The sequence below is a fragment of the Artibeus jamaicensis genome, unplaced genomic scaffold (assembly GCF_021234435.1).
Source record: "Artibeus jamaicensis isolate MK-2021 breed Jamaican fruit bat unplaced genomic scaffold, CSHL_Jam_final contig_444, whole genome shotgun sequence".
In the NCBI taxonomy this organism is placed as follows: Eukaryota; Metazoa; Chordata; class Mammalia; order Chiroptera; family Phyllostomidae; genus Artibeus; species Artibeus jamaicensis.
Window position 1 is genome coordinate 1378880 of NW_026521831.1, and position 15252 is coordinate 1394131.

General features: G+C 62.3%; 1 protein-coding gene across 4 annotated transcripts; it reads right to left on the bottom strand.

Moving 5' to 3' along the window:
• Nucleotides 1-318: 318 nt before the first annotated feature.
• Nucleotides 319-14915, bottom strand: TNFAIP2 (TNF alpha induced protein 2). 4 transcript variants are annotated; one of them, XM_053666101.1, is made up of 12 exons: nt 14893-14915; nt 11807-12074; nt 10831-11464; nt 8804-8918; nt 8530-8652; nt 8310-8410; nt 7619-7717; nt 6968-7079; nt 6024-6146; nt 5622-5777; nt 5368-5489; nt 319-1973 (listed from the first exon to the last, which is right to left on the bottom strand). In XM_053666101.1, the coding sequence occupies exons 2-12, from the start codon at nt 12021-12023 to the stop codon at nt 1832-1834; spliced, it is 1944 nt and encodes a 647-aa protein (XP_053522076.1). In that variant the 5' UTR covers nt 12024-12074; nt 14893-14915; the 3' UTR covers nt 319-1831. The 4 variants fall into 4 exon arrangements, with proteins under 4 accessions (XP_053522076.1, XP_036986213.2, XP_036986215.2 ...); XM_037130318.2 differs by lacking the exon at nt 14893-14915 and adding an exon at nt 14533-14607; XM_037130320.2 differs by lacking the exon at nt 14893-14915 and adding an exon at nt 12495-13079.
• Between the last annotated feature and the right edge of the window lie 337 nt (nt 14916-15252).

A 15252-nucleotide genomic window follows, 5' to 3' on the forward strand; every position in this document is an offset into this window, starting at 1 on the left:
GCTTATGGGGCTCTCCTGTTCACGGATGTGGCCTTCAAGGTCAATTCCAGCAACAGAAGGGTACGTTCCTACTGTGGCCCTACATGCCGCGCTGCAATTGCTGTCCAGCGTCCTCCCCCAATGTCCCCAGAAAGGGAGCGCAGACAGGCCCTTCCCAAGTCCCTGCTCATCGGTGAGAAGGGGAGGGCAGTGCCGTGGGGCTGGACCCACTGGAGACTTGACACGGAGTGGGGAGAACAGGCCTTTCCAGGCGCCAGGAGCCTGAGGGAGCCGCCGACACCCGCCCCCCACTCCCCAGAGGAATCACACCACAGCCGCTTCTGAAGGCAGTTTTATATCAAGCTGTAAGAACCTGGATCCTGTCCTGGATCCAGTACACACCTACGAAAGAGGTATTATCAAAAATAACATTAGTAACATCAAACAAGCTAACTCTACAAATGTACAAAGGCTCTTGTGCACCATCGACACGGGCCAGGTCCTGGCCAAGTACCTGGAAAGGGGGCAGGCGGCCCCCTGTGGCCCCTGAGTCTGAACCACCCTGGATGCAGAGAGGGTCCCTGGGGTGGGCAGAGGCCAGGAGGGCAGCTAACCCATCTTCCAGGGGAAGGACAAGGTGTCACAGGGCAGGGGGCAGATGGAGGCCACGGTGAGCAAACCCATGGCTCCCACAGACGCCGCGTCCTTCTCTCTGGCACCTGTGACTGTCAGGCTCCACGTGACGTGAGGGGAGTGGAGGTGGCGGGTGGAGTTGGGATTGCTAATCCGCTGATGTGACCAACGGAGAGGGTCCCGGGCCACCTGGGTGGGCCAAGGGTGATGAGAAGGGTCCTTAACGTGGACGAGGGAGGCAGGGGAGAAATGCTAGGGTGGGACAAGACTCTGGAATGGGGGGTGTGTGAGCCAAGATTTGGGGGAAGGTGGTCTCACAGCTGCAAGAGGCTAGGGAGCCCTCCCCTAGAGCCTGGGGAGGGACAGTGTACCCAGTGCTGGACAGTGTACCCAGTGCTGGATGCGAGCAGACCTGCACTGGCCTTCAGAACTGAAAACAAGTCTTGCTTTAAGCTGCTACATTTGTGGAAATTTGTTACAGCAGCAGGAGGAAACTAACACAGGGAAAGGGGTCAGAGGTCAAGCTTGCCCCACTCTGGGCCTGCACGGGGGTGCAGGCTGAGCCCTAGAAGACCCCGGAGGCCTCCTCTGGGGCCCCCCTCAGGGTGTGCCCATGGGCAATGGGAGAGACCAGGGTCTGAGCTAAAGGGGTCCCGGTGCAATCTGGAGGAGGGCTTGGGTGCTGGTGGGAACCCAGCATTCTGGGGAACTCCCCTTTCCGGGCCCCAGTAGGAGCTCCTCTTCCCCTTCTCGCTCTTCCAGCTGCCTTCTGTCCTGCCGACTTGCCTCGCCGAGCTGGCTCATCAGAGCCCTGGCGAAGGGGGCTCGGTAGGCAGGGCAGGGTCTCAGGGGTCTTTTCAGACTGGGAAATGCCCCACTGACAGGAGGGGGCCTGGGATTGCTGAGCCCTGGCCTCTCTCCCACCTTCAGCACACACACAAGCAATTGTCCCTTCTCAGGTGCGGCCTCTTTGGCTCCTCCCACTGTGGGAGCCTCTCAGTGGGTGCTCCTGCCCCTCAGGGCTGGTAACAGAACGAGGCCTGTCCAGTTCCACTGCCCGGGGGCCTGCGCCTTGGCCAGGGCCGAGCAGACGCAGCAGCAGAGGGCAGGGGGCCCGTGAGGGGCTGTGAAGCTGGTGCTGGTGCTGGTCTGAACTGCCCCCAAGGGGGGTGTGTTCGACGCTTGCTGAGTGCTCACAGGAGGTCAGGCCGCAGGAAAGCTAACCAACGTTTATCAGTGAAAACAGGGACTTGAAGGGCCCCTGTGCCCCGGCGCTGACGTCCAGGATGCTCCGGATGCTTTTGACCTCGCTGTTGGACAGGTTCCCCTTGATGGCCAAGATGGCGCTCAGGTGGCCTTTGCTGGCGAGGAGAACGTCCCGTCAGTCCAGCCCGGTCACCAACGCCCCTGCTCACACCCCGTCCCAGTTCCCCAGGCTCCTGGCCTGAGCGTGGTGCCCTGTGGCCAGCTCCCTGCCCACGTGGGGCTGTGCTGGCCTCCCCCTGAGCTCGGCAGCAGTGGCCACCTGTCTGTCCCTACAGCACAGCAAGCTCCCGCCTGTCGCTGGCCCTGGACTGGCTGTTCCTCCACACACTCTTCAGATGACCCGCTCTTCTCACTCCATAGGTCTCAGCTGAAAGGTCACCTCCCCCGGGGCCTCTCCCATCTCTCAAGTCAGCACCTGCTGTGCCAGAATAATCTTTGCCACCTGGAATTGTATTCCTGTGCCTGATTACCTCGTTACCGCCACCCTTCCATGGACGATAGCTCCCTGGGGAAGAACTGAGACCTGGTCTGTCTTGTATTTCATGGCATCCCAGGAGGTGCCTGGGAGAAAGGCTGGCATCTAGCAGACCACTCAGTGATTACTGGTGGGAGATGGGCAGAGGGGTGGGTGGGGGAGTTGATGGGTGAAGGTGGATGATGGGTGGATGGCGGATAGATGCATGGACAGGTGGATGGGTAGGTGAGTGGGGGTGGATGATATATAAACACATGGATGGGTGGATGGCTGTGGGTGGATGAATGAGAGATGAGTGGGTAGATAGCTGGATGGGTGCAGGGATGGGTGAGTGGAAGGATGGCTGGATGGGTAGACATGTGGATGGGTGGGTAAGCACAAGGAGAACCCCCCAAAACCAGAATTATCTTCTGGAGGGCAGGCCCCTTGCCCTATAGGCTTCCCCTGCTAGATGAGTGATCTAGGAACCCATCTGTATCAGTGCACCAGCTGGTGGTGTTGTGAGAGGTTGTGTTGTGCTTCAGTGAATTTTTTAAAAGATTCTTTCAACACATTTGCCCATTTCAGGATGGGTGACTCACGAGTGCACCTGCCCACACCACGCCAAATGTTCAAGAGCTTTTGACCAAAGACAGCATGAGCCCCCTGTCCCTCTCTCCCTATTCCCCTGATTTCGCCCCAAGAGACCTTTTTGTTTCTCTGGATGAAAAAAGTTCTCACAGGGAAACGTTTTGCTGATGGGGAAGAGGTGAAACAAAAAATGGCAGAAGCACTAAAAGGCATCAAAATCGACACCTTCGACAAACCAGCAACCTAAGTGGCCCCTCTCTGACCACGCCCCCACATACAGTGTCACAAACCAGCGAGCTGGGTGGCCCCACCCTGGTAAACAACTAAGGCTCCGCTCCTCATACCTAACGGGCACGAACAGATCAAAACATGGCTCAAGAACAACTCAGAGCCCCAGAGCCAATAAATCTAAGCGATGAAGAAATAGCCAAACTTTCAGATGCACAGTTCAAAACACTGGTGATCAGGATACTCACAGAACTGGTTGATTTTAGTCACAAATTAGAGGAACATATGAAGGCTAAACTAATTGAAATGAAGGTAAATACACAGGAAACCAATAGTAATGAAAGGAAACTGGGACTCAAATCAAAGGAGTGGACCAGAAGGAAGAAAAAAATGACCAAACAGAAAAGGATGAAGAAACAAGAATTCAAAAAAATGAGGAGAGGCTTAGGAACCTTCAGGACATCTTTAAATGCTCCAACATCCAAATTATAGGGGTACCAGAAGGGGAAGAGGAACAGTCACGAGTGGAAACCTTATTTGAACAAATAATAAAAGAGAACTTCCCCAATCTGGCAAAGGAAATAGACTTCCAGGAAATCCAGGAAGCTCAGAGAGTCCCAAAGAAGTTGGACTCAAGAAGGAATACACCAAGGCACATCATAATTATATTAGCCAAGATTAAAATGAAGGAGAGAATCCTAGAAGCAGCAAGAGATAAGGGGACAGTCACCTACAAAGGAGTTCCCATCAGACTGTCAGCTGATTTCTCAAGAGAGACCTTACAGGCAAGAAGGGGTTGGAAAGAAGTATTCCAAGTCATGAAATCCAAAGGCCTACAACCAAGATTGCTCTGTCCAGCAAAGCTTTCATTTAGAATGGAAGGGCAGTTAAAGTACTTCTCAGATAAGATCAAATTCAAGGAGTTCATCATCACCAAGCCCTATTATATGAAATGTTAAAGGGACTTACCTAAGAAAAAGAAGACAAAAAATATGAACAGTGAAAGGACAGCAAACTCACAGTTATTAAGAACCACACCTAAAACAAAAGCAAACTAAGAGGACAGCTAGATCAGGAGCAGAACCATAGAAATGGAGATCACATGGAGGGTTAGCAACAGGGGAGTGGGAGGAGGAGAAGGGGGGAGAAGGTACAGAAAATAAGTAGCATAGACGGTAGGTAGAAAATAGATAGGGGGAGGGCAAGAATAGTAGGGGAGATATAGAATCTAAAGAACTTGAGACACGTGGTCATAAACTAAGGAGGGGATGGTGGGGGAGGGGGTATGAAGGGTGGAGGGAAATGAAGGGAGGAATAGAACAAACGTAATGGCATCATTAATAAAATATGTTAAAAGAACAAACAAAAATTTACACATTCAAAAAACTGTTCTGAGCAGTGGGAAAAAGTCTCAATTGATGTACTGCATCAAATGGAGAGTATTTTGAAGGTGGCTGAAGTTGACACATGTAAGAATCCACAAGTTTTAATAAATAGGTTCCGGTTTTTCGGGGTCCACCCTCTCCTATCGCTGGAGAGCCACATAAGCACCCGCCCTGGTGCTCAGACAGGGAGGTGGGGAGGTGGTGCTGGTGCGAGAAATGATGGGGGAGGAGAGGAAAGTGGGGGGCCAGGCGGGCGAGCACGGCGGGTCGGCAGGCGGGTCAGCTAAGCTGTCACTACAGTCCAAGGCCCACTCGGGCACCCCCTCCGTGTCACAGGGCCCAGCCCAGAGATGCCATTCCCTCGGCTCACAAGCCCCCAGGCAACCGAGGCTGAGCTACAGAACAGGGGCCGGGGCTCAGGTCCACGTCCTCGAGGACTCTAGGCTGACGGTGGACCCCAGCCCATCACCGACTCGCCGTGGCCTCCAGCGAGTTCCTGGTCTCTCTAGCCCCAGTCTCCCTTTCGGGGGGCACAGCACCACAAAGGCCAACAGTCGAGCCAGACGCCACACTCAGCTCTGCCACTGACAGGCTGCGTCCCCACACACGCGTGTCTGTGGCTCCCCAGGCCTCAGGGGTCGGCCTCGTGGGGCTACAGAGAGGACCCAACCAGTGAGCTGCACTGCAGGACCCTCTTGCGCAGCCGGCGCAGCCAGGACGAGCTCCAGGCACCCTGACGGCGGACCGCTGCCTCACCGGGCTGCGTCTGACCACGGTGGGGGCTGGCAGGGCCGTGCCGACTGCCCAGGTCATGTGGTGCTCTGTCCTTACCTGAAGTCAGGGTACAAGGTGGCATACGTGGCCACCTCCATCTTGATGGCATTGGGGTCTTGCAGGCGAATGACTTCCGCAAGTGTGGGCAGGGCTTGGTGCAGCCAGGCTGCTGGGGAGCCCTGCAAACACAGGCCGAGTTGGAGGGAGGCTGCCTCTTCTGCAGGGGCCTGAGAGGCTCAGGCCAGACCTCACAGAGTTGGGAGAGGCCCCAAGGGGTAGGGAGATGCCCACCCTAGGCGGCTGGGGCTTACACTCTCAGTGCAGAAGCGCTGGATGAAGTTGGCATTGGCCAAGACCTGCCCTGCTAGTTGCCTCTGCTGCTCTGCAGTCTTGAGCACCAGGCGCCGTTTGCTGAGCTGCACGATGTATTCCTTCACCAGGTGCCGGTGGACGAGCTCCATGAGCTCCTGTGCAGGCCAACAGGCAGAGTCGTGTGAGCCAGGCCCTGACGGGAAGCTCACCACCTCCCTTGGAGCCTCGAAGCTGGGAGTCCAGGGAGGGGAGGATGGCAGAGCAAAGGAGTGCGCACAGGTGTGCACATGTGCGCGTGTCCGTGGGGGTGTGCATACACCTGTGTTAGCACGCGTGCTCAGGCTGCAGCCCCTGCCAGGCCCAGTCCCCGGCCCCTGGCCCCCGGCCCAGGGCCTCCTCACCTCCCGGAAACAGTCTCGCAGCCCCAGGAACTCAGGCAGGGCGTTCTCCACCCTGTGGACAATGTTCTCCATGGTCTGCTCCGCGGCTGCCCAGCGGCTATGTGAGAACCTCTTGAACAGGGGCTGGGACCGGAGAGAGGGCGGATGTCTGGCCCCGCCCTGCAGGGGAAGGGCTGTGGGGCAGACTCACACGCACGCACGCACGCAGACATGCACACTGCCTCTTGGGGCCAGCACAGGCTGGGGGCTCTGGGACTGCCGGGGAACCAGGGCAGAGCTTGGCTCACAGGCGGGGTCTGTGTAGCCTTCTCCAAGGTCAACCAGCTGTGGCTCCTTAGAAGCCAAAACCATCTGCTGTCCTGAGGTTTCTTCCACCACCCACGCCTTTAAATAAATAAATTCTTGCATAAACCAGGCCCCTGCTTTACTGATGCCAAGTCCTTGGGGTCATGGTCTAAACTTCACCACCACCAGGCCACCCATGGCCTCCGACTCTGGTCGCTGGGGACAGGGTGGGCCCCATGGAGGGCAGGCAGGGGACCCCTCCCGTTTTGTTCCAGGGACCCTGCCTCCCCCTCTGCTAAAGGAACCAGGGGCTTTCTGTGGGTTTTCCGGCTCCAGCAGGGGCCGCCGGTGGCTGCCAAGGCTCTGAGCATTACCGCTGGCAGTGAGGCTCAGGGAGGGGCTGGGGGTGAGGGAGGCAAACTGGGTGCAAACGTGGGGACTGGGCTGAGTCTAGTGTGGGGTCCCCTGAAACTCTTCTGTGCCCTCCCAGCCCTGGGCAGCCCCTTCTGAGGCCAAGCCCCAGGCCGACCCGGTGGGAGCAAGTTCAACGCCTCCATGGCCTCAACCCTGTGCACCACCAGCCTCCACAGGCCAGTCTTGGCCTCTGCCCTTCCTGCCACCACCGTCACATCCCCAGCCCTGGGCACAGCCGGGGTTACCTGCAGGCTGTCCACCAGGCTCTGGAGCAGCGTGTCGAAGCCGTGACCCTTGAGCTCATGCAGGTGGCCCAGGAGGTCTTGGGACGTCTGCCAGTTCTGCTCCACGAACGTCCTGGAAGGCCAGGGAGGCAGGGAGGTCACGCCGGCCCTGCCCAGCCTACAGCCCACACCCAGAGAGCCCAGGGCAAATCTTCCTCAACCACCTTGTCACTCTGGAACCCTCCTCAGGTCTCCATTCCCCGCAGGAGCAAGTCCAAGTCACCCAACCCATACTCCGTAAGTGGGGCCCAGCCTGCTCACGGCCCCCCAACACACACCCAGGCCACACCCTCTGCTAGCTGGGGGCCTGGCTCAGCCTCCGCACACCTCAGTACGCTTCCCAGCTGACGGGCACAGTCACTGCAGCCACCTCACGGGGCTGCTCGAAGGATAAAGCCGCTGGGGAGACCCTCGGCTGGCCTGCTTGGCTGGATCTGCCACGCCTCAGCGCTCCCTGCTGCTCAGGCCCCCCTGCTTTCTCTCCCCACAGGCCTCGCTCATTTCAGTTCCACGTCAGCGCTAAGCTGCTCCCCTCCGCTGCCCAGCCACCCCTTCTCTCCTCCTCGGGCCCCTCCACTCCCACACTCTGTCCCGGGCCCTCATCCCCCTCACCGCAAGGACCAGCAGCTGTTGATGTTGGCCATGACGTTGGCCCTGTAATGTGTCAGCTGTCTGCACCTCTCCAGAAACTCGTCAAAGGCTCGCTGGTAGCTGGTGAAATCAGAAGGGGGACTTGCGGGACCAGCACGGACACTGGGGTGACATCAGCCTCCCCGGGCTTACAGGGTGCTTTTCCCAAAGATGGACCCCAACAGCCCAGCGCGCTGGCCCCTAAGCATCATGGGACTGACTTTGCCTCCCGTGGGGCCAGGCCCTGCAGAGCTCCTGAACAGGGGGCTGGGCCAGCTCTGCTGGGCTCCCCCATCCACCCATGGCCCCCTCTACAGCTGGGAGACTGGAGGGGCCCTGGGCGGATGGGGGAGTCCTCAGAGGTCCACAGGAGGCAGACAAGAGAACTGTGGGATGGAGACTGGAAGTGCCCCCAGAAGGCAAGGCCGGGGTCTCAGGCCCGGTGAGGTACCCTCTTTGCAGCTGGAGGCCGATCTGCTGGGAGCCTTGCTGAGGAGAGTGGAGGCACCCGCGCTCAGCCGGCTGGTGCAGGGGGCCAGGACTCCTGGTCCTGGTGACAGGCACCGTAGGGGCTGGGAGCGGCCCGGATCCGGCCTGGATCCCCACACCGAGCTCAGGGACCCGTGTGCATTCCCGTGTGTGCACACACACACAAACACACACACTCACTCACCTCCTCAGAAAGGCAGCCAGCTCCACCCGCAGCAGGCGCTTTATCTGCGTGCCCAGGTCATCTGTGATGCTCTCGGCCTTGGCCTGGCTCTGAGAGATGATCTGCAGGGGTGGGTGTGAGCTGAGCAGGGACCCCCACTAGGGCTGGGGGAGGGGAGGGGACACTCGGGCACAAGGCGGTGGGCTCAGAGGCGGGCCCTGTGTGCAGCGGGCGGTGCTACCTGGATGATGTCGATGGCCAGTTCGCTGTGGCAGTGGCCATCCAGCTGCTGGGGGGCCACGTCCTGGGCCCAGTGCCGTGACTCCAGGTTCAGGGCCCGGGCCATCAGCTCCTTCGCACTGGTCTGTGGCGGGGAGGGTCAGGGTAGCAGGAAGCCCATCGCCCTGCCCACATGGAAGTCCCCGTCGAGCTCTCTGCCCATTCCTGTCCATCCCCAGACGCCCCTCTGTCCCCTTCCTGCCCCTCCCCGTCCCTGGTGCTGCTGCCAGACTTACCACCTCGTTGGATAGGAACGTGGCCTCCAGCAGCCGGATCTGCCGGGGCGGCAGCAGGCTCCCCAGCTCGACCCCCTGCAGCTGGCCGGCAAGCTTAGGGCTGTTGATGATGTCGCTGCGGGCAGTGGGGGCAGTGTGAGAAAAGTGGCCCCCCAGCCCCCCCGCTTAGGCCAGAGCTCTCCTCCTTGGCCTGTCTCAGTGGTCCCTTCAATGCATGGTCTGCCCCCCACTGTCTCCCCATCCCTGCTTCTCCAGCTCAGATGGTGCATCCTCCATCTGCTCGGTTGGGTCCAGGCGAAAACCTTGGAATCTTCGCGTCTCCTACTTTCTCACCCTCCATCCACTCAGGCTCCAAAACGTCTCCCCCGCCAATCGGCCCCTGGCTGAGTGCCCAGCCGCCTGCGCCTCCTACCCGCTCATTGCAGGGGTCCCGTCCCAGGCCCCCCTGCTTCCATCCTGGTCCCTGATGGCGGACAGCTGTCCACCGGGCAGGCAGGGCCTGTTCACTGCCGCTGCCTGAAAGTCTGATCTTCCCTCTCACACGTGAAACCCAACCCCCTGTGGCTGCAGCCACTGGTCTCCGCCTCTGTCCCACCCGTCCCCTCACCCCGCTTCCCTGCCAGGCCAGGCCTGCTCCACCAGAGGCTGGGCCAGTGCAAGCAGGAAGGACTCCGCGGAGGCGCAGGCGGCTCCACTCGCCCCTCTGGCTCCTCTGCAGGGTCCCGGCCCCCCAGGGACGGCCCAGCCCTGGCACTTCCTCGGGCCTTTGTGTGCCAGGAGGTTCAGGAGTGGCTCTCTCTCTGCCCCTTTCGAAGCCTGGACACCATGTCCCTTCGCTCCCTGCACTTCCGGCCACACAGGCCTCCACGAGGCCTCCCTGACCTCCCCTCCTCAGGGCTCCGTGCCCAGCTGCCCTGTTTGCTGCTGGGCTGACCCCCGTGGGCCCCAGGCTCAAAGCCTCCCTGGCCCTGGGACCGGGTGGCTTACTGGCAGTGGTTTGCGTGCCCAGCATTTCCTGGTGAGTCAGGCAGGACAAGCAAGGAGGAACCGGCTCCCGGCTGGCCCGCCTCCCCCCCTTCCCCCGCAGCCCCTGCTCTAGGCCGCTCCCCTGTGCCCTGCTGACCCCTCGCCCACCACGCCCCTGGGCCCTTCCTCTGGGCCTTGCTGCAGGCTGAGCACAACCTGAGCCCCTCAGACACGGCTCACACTGTCTACGCCACCAGGCTTCCTTTCCACTCGGGGCTGGGCCAGCCCTTAAGGATCCCCCGGCTTCTCGAGCTGGGCACGTCCACGCTCAGGCCCTCTCCACCCAGCCGGCGCTCAGAGATCCATGGAGTCTGGGTAAATCGGGGAGCACCTGAGGCTGTGCCCACCGCTACCAGGTCCCACCCGAGGAGATGCGGGCCTGTGCACCAGTGTCCAGCTTGCTGTGGGCAACCCTGCCCAACAAGGATCTTTCCAAGGGGCCCCGCGGCCCGCCCAGCCCTGGTCTGGGAGCTGCCTGGGAGGGCCCCACAGCCTGCGGATGAACCCAAACACTGACGAGCTCCCCACAGCTCCCAGAGTGCCTCCCAGCTCCACTTCAGGCCCTGGAAGGGACTCCCTCTGCCCAAAGCACCACCCTCCTCCCCTGCTGACTCCCTTCCTTCCGTTCGCCCGGGAATGGCCCTGGGCAGGGACACCCCTGGCTCCAGGCAGAATCCTCCTTGGAGATCCTTGAGGCCGGCTCACTGGCCTGACCCCGCACAAAGTCCCTGCCCTGGGCTCCCCTGTCCTGGCCTCCTCTGCCACGGCCTTCCTGCTCTGGATTGTCCTTGTCTTTCCCACCCCCCTGCCAGTTCATGAATGAGTGAAGTCCCTGCACCTCTGTGTCCCCAAATGCAGAATGTGGTTGAGGCCCTGGAAATTAGGGAGCCCAAGCGCCAAGCGGACCCAGCGAAGGACTCTGCCTGCACTGACCTGACTGAACCCGCTCCCTGCCCAGGGTGACAGCGCCTCCTGCCGCAAGGCCCCTCCCTGCCACTCACTTGGGGTAGAGGTTCTGCACCCAGACCAGCAGCAAGTAGGTGTCACGCTCCAACAGCTCAAACTGCGCCATGGCCGTCAGCTGGGCGGCGAAGTGCTGGTGGTAGCTCTCGGCGTAGGCCGCCACGACGCCGAACTCCGCGGGGAACAGTGGCTTCAGCCGCTCCACCACGGCCTCCAGGTCCTCCTTCAACGTGCGGCCCATATGCAGGAAGGCGCGCTCGGCCTCCGAGCGGCCCTCGGCGTCCGCGGCCGGCGGCCGTTCCAGGCGCTCCTGGGCTTCCTGCGCCACGCCGCGCCGCCACAGCTGCAGCCAGCGCCGGGGTCGCGTGGGCGCCAGCGCCGAGGGCCCGGGCCCCGCGGCCTCCACGCGCCGGTCCTCGCGCTCCTGCTCCGCCAACACGGCCAGCGCCTGGCGCAGCCGCTCGGGCGCCGCCTCCAGCGGCCGGCGCAGCAGGCCGAGCACCTGGTCGCGCAGCAGCACGTACAGCGCCTCCACTTTGCTCTGGCGGCGCACCAAGTCCTCCTCGCTCACGCCGCCCGTCGCCGCCAACGCCGCCAGCTCGCGCTCCAGCAGCAGCAGCGGCGCCGCCGCCTCCAGCCGCCCGAGCTCCAGGTCCACCTTGAGTTCCTCCACTGCGAGGACCGGACAGCGCGTTAGCGTGGCCAGGCACAGGTAGGGTGCCGGCGGGGACACCTCCACTCCCATGAGAGCCCGAAGGGCGAAGCCATGCGCCCAGAGAGGCCCTTCGGTGTCCCAGACGGGACGGAAGCCCCCATATGCCTTCCACCCAACCACCAAGACTAGGCAGGAGGTGCAGGTAGAAGCCAGGAGGGGCGACACCTCCAAGCCCAGGGCGCCTGCCCTCTCTGGGTCCTGGGTCAGTGGGCCAGCCGCTCAGGGAGCCCCAGCAGTGTCAGGTCCTGGCCAGCTCTGACATGGAACCCCAGCCCCAGGAGGAACCCCAGCCTACCTACCCGTGGGCAGTAGGTCCCTGCTCCTGGGCCTGGACTCAGGCTTGCCCTCTGCCTTGGCAGCGCTGGGCTGGCCCTTCTTCTTCCTCCCTTTGGTGAAGATGCTGAACATGTTGGCCAGGCCTTTTGGCTTCTTCTTCAGAGCCTCTTGCTCGCCCCTCTCTGGGGCTCCCTTGGATTCCTGGGGTGGCACCAGGTACTCAGAAGAGGCCTCTGACATGGAAGAAGGTCATCATCTTCAGCGTCACGCTTGCTCGGGCCTGCAGGTGGGCTAGGGAGGGGGGATGAAAGCGTGAGCAGTTGCAGTGCACAGGCCTGGTGGCAGCCCTGTGCGCTTGACCAGTTGCCACCGGCAGGCCCCCCAAGGCTCTGGCCTCCAGGCCCCCCGTGGGCGCCAACGGCTCGCTCGCTCCCTGGACCCTGGCTTCTCTGTGCCCACAGCTCCTCTCCCCTTCCGGGCCCTCCCAGAATTACCGGAGCAGGGAGGAAGCTGGGGTGCCAAGCCTGCCAGACAGACAGGCTTTCGCTTCGTTGGGAAGATGATCCTTTGACAGCCCACCCTCTGGGCAGGGGCTGCAGGGCACGAGGACACCCCCGACCCCCAGAGCAAGGGCTGCAGTCCCACTGTGCAGAGTCAGAACAGAGGTCGGGGGAGTTCCACGGCAGAGACCGGCCCAGGCACACCCCCTACCTCGGCCGCTCTCCTCTGCTCATGTCTGGCTGTGGGGCCCCAAAGGGACGCTGCGAGCAGAAACAGGTCTGGTCCTGCTGGGACCGTGAGGCAAGCAGATCCTGACCCCCAGCACGGCCTTGGGGTTCGGTCTACAGAAAGCATGGCACCCCTTAAACTCCAGTGGGTGGGAAAGGACTTCAGAGAGCCTTTCGCACGCTGAGTGGGGACAAGGGCTGCCTGAAGTCACAGAGTGACCTGGACAGGAGCACAGGCTTCCTGGCTCCTGCTTCTCCCTGGCAGCTCCGGAAAGGGGAGTCTCCAGCATCACCACAGGCTCCCACTCTCTCTGCCCCTCCTGGGTGCCCACCCCGGCTCTTCCTCACTCCCAGCGGGGAGGGGTGTGATTTTCCTCATCTCACGAAACCAACTCAGGGAGGCTTCACAGGCCCTGTGGTCGACCCCTTGGGCTTGAGACTCATCCCTCTACCTCTGCGTCCCCCACCGCCCAGCCAGCTGCATTCAGACAGGCAGGACCATCTCGTGCCCAGCATCACCCTCCAAACACCTTGACCATTATCGGAGCAAGGCCAGGTCTGGGGGAGGGGAACAGGGCTGACCCCAAGGGAGCAGGCGGGGCCAGGCCTGCCTGGCGACTGGGGGGGGACACATAATCACAGTGCCTGCTCTGCCACCCAACAGCAAACACGCCAGGCCATCACGCCTGCAACACGGCGACTTTGATCCACCCCTGCAACGGACCTGCTGATGGATAAGCCGCCGTCGGGAAGGAGAACCTGAAGTGTGTGGGGGGAGGTGCCCTTGTCCCAGTCGCAGAGCAGGTGGCGGTGAGCGGGGCTCAGCTCAGGCAGGCAGACTCCGCGGAGCCCCTGCTGACTCCCCCCCCCCGCCCACCCCCTCTCAGGGGCTGGGGAAGCCTGAGTTGTTCCTGCTCCCATGGGCTTTACGGGACACCTGGGCAGGGTCCTAGCGTTGCTGCCCCTGCCACTTGGTCTGGCAGTTCCTCTCCAGAACCAAGCGGGTGTGCTCTAGGAAGCCCCCAAACCAAGGTCCCTTGGCAAGAGGCCAATGGGTGCTTCTGCCTGCCACCCACCGCCCCCGGGTCCTCTCCCATTCCACCCCGTTTTTATGCTGTGCACCTATAGGAGCTGGTCAGGTCAGCTGCCTGGGCTGCTCAGTGCCACCCTGGGGGCCTGGTCCCCCTGCTGCAGTAAAGGAGAGGGCCATCCTGACCAGCAGGGCGGAGACCAGCCTCACCTCTGCTCCCACCAACACCCACTCCTTGGTCCCCACGCACACTAGGCTCCGTCTGACCTCCAGACCTTGCTCTGGCAGGTCCCTGCACAGCATCAGTGCCGCCCCGCCTCACAGACTCCTACTCAAGGCCCAGAAGCCCCCAAGGCTGGTCCCCAAGGGCTCCCCCCCCCCAGGCTGGCCCCTGCTGGGAGCCAAGTGCAGGCCTCTGCCCGGCCAGGGCGGTTGGCTGGACACACTCAGATAAGAGACCTGCTCAGAGTTATACAGTGTGGCCCAGCCTGCAGCCGGACAGTCCTCCCAGTGCTGCCCGCTTCTCGGGGGCACCCGCCTCGCCCCCTCCTCCGGGGCAGGGCTAAGACTCACCCAGCCTCACACGGCCTCTGCGCTGGGGAGCGACGGAGGGAGTACGGGTCCCCCAGATAACGCCCAGGCACAGGGAGTGAAGTGACTCGGCCTAGGTCATCAGCCAGCTTCCCTCTCCGGCCCTGGGCCCCCTTCCTACCGCGAAAAGCAGCGAGACCCTCCCTGCCTTCCCCCGGACAGAGCCCGCGCCTAGGGCGCCATCCGGGCCCTGTGCGTCCCAACGCGAAGGCGCTCCGTGCAGGGGCCTCAGTTTCCCTAGAAGTGGGGCTGCGGGAGGCCTCGGGCTCTTTGATCGCCCGCCCCCTTGGTCCCCTCTGCCTCCCCTGCCGCTCCCTCGGGGGATGGGCCGAGGGCCGGGATGACCCGCAGCCGCGTGGGACGACGGACGCCGGACTCCAGGAGAGTGAAGGTCACTTACATGTTGGCCGGACAGCCGCTCTGCCGCCGGCGCCTGGCGCGGCCAGAAAAAGACTCAGACTCCGCTCCGCCCCTTCGGCCTCCCCGCTCCTCCCCGCCCCCCCCCCCCCCCCCCGGCCCCGGGCAACTCCGACAACTCCGCAACCGCGGAAAATCCGCGGGGGAGAGGCCAAGGCGGGTGCTGCCCCCGTCCCCGCGTTCGGGTCGTGCGCGCGCCCCGGAGGTGGTGCGGGGCCCGTCCCGCTGGGGAATGTGAGTGCGTGTTTGTTGGGGAGGGGGTCGCCACCTCCCACCAGCCGGGGCGGGGTGGCGGGTGCAGGGGGCGCGACTGGCCGAGTATTTGGGGCGCGGGGATCCTCACCCGGCGGAGGGAACCCGTCTGCTATTGCCGATTGTGCAACGACGGCTTCTGATTGGCTAAGAGGAAGACCCCCCCCCCCCCCCCCACAGCTCAGGACGACGCTTCCTCGTCACAGAGCTGGCACCTACTCCGACTCCCTCGGCCCAACTACCTCCGCCCCGTCTGGGGGGACCGGTCCCACTCTGGACAGCACTGGTTGCATAGAGACACGGGAGGGGGCCTTCCTGGAGGAGGCGCCTCAAGGGAAAGGGGCTGCAGGGGTGCTCAGCTCTTGACAATACGCTGTGCTGGGTGCCTTTCCACAGCGTCACCGTCGGAATTCACACCCAGGCCTGGGGAACCCCTACCCAAGGCTTTCCC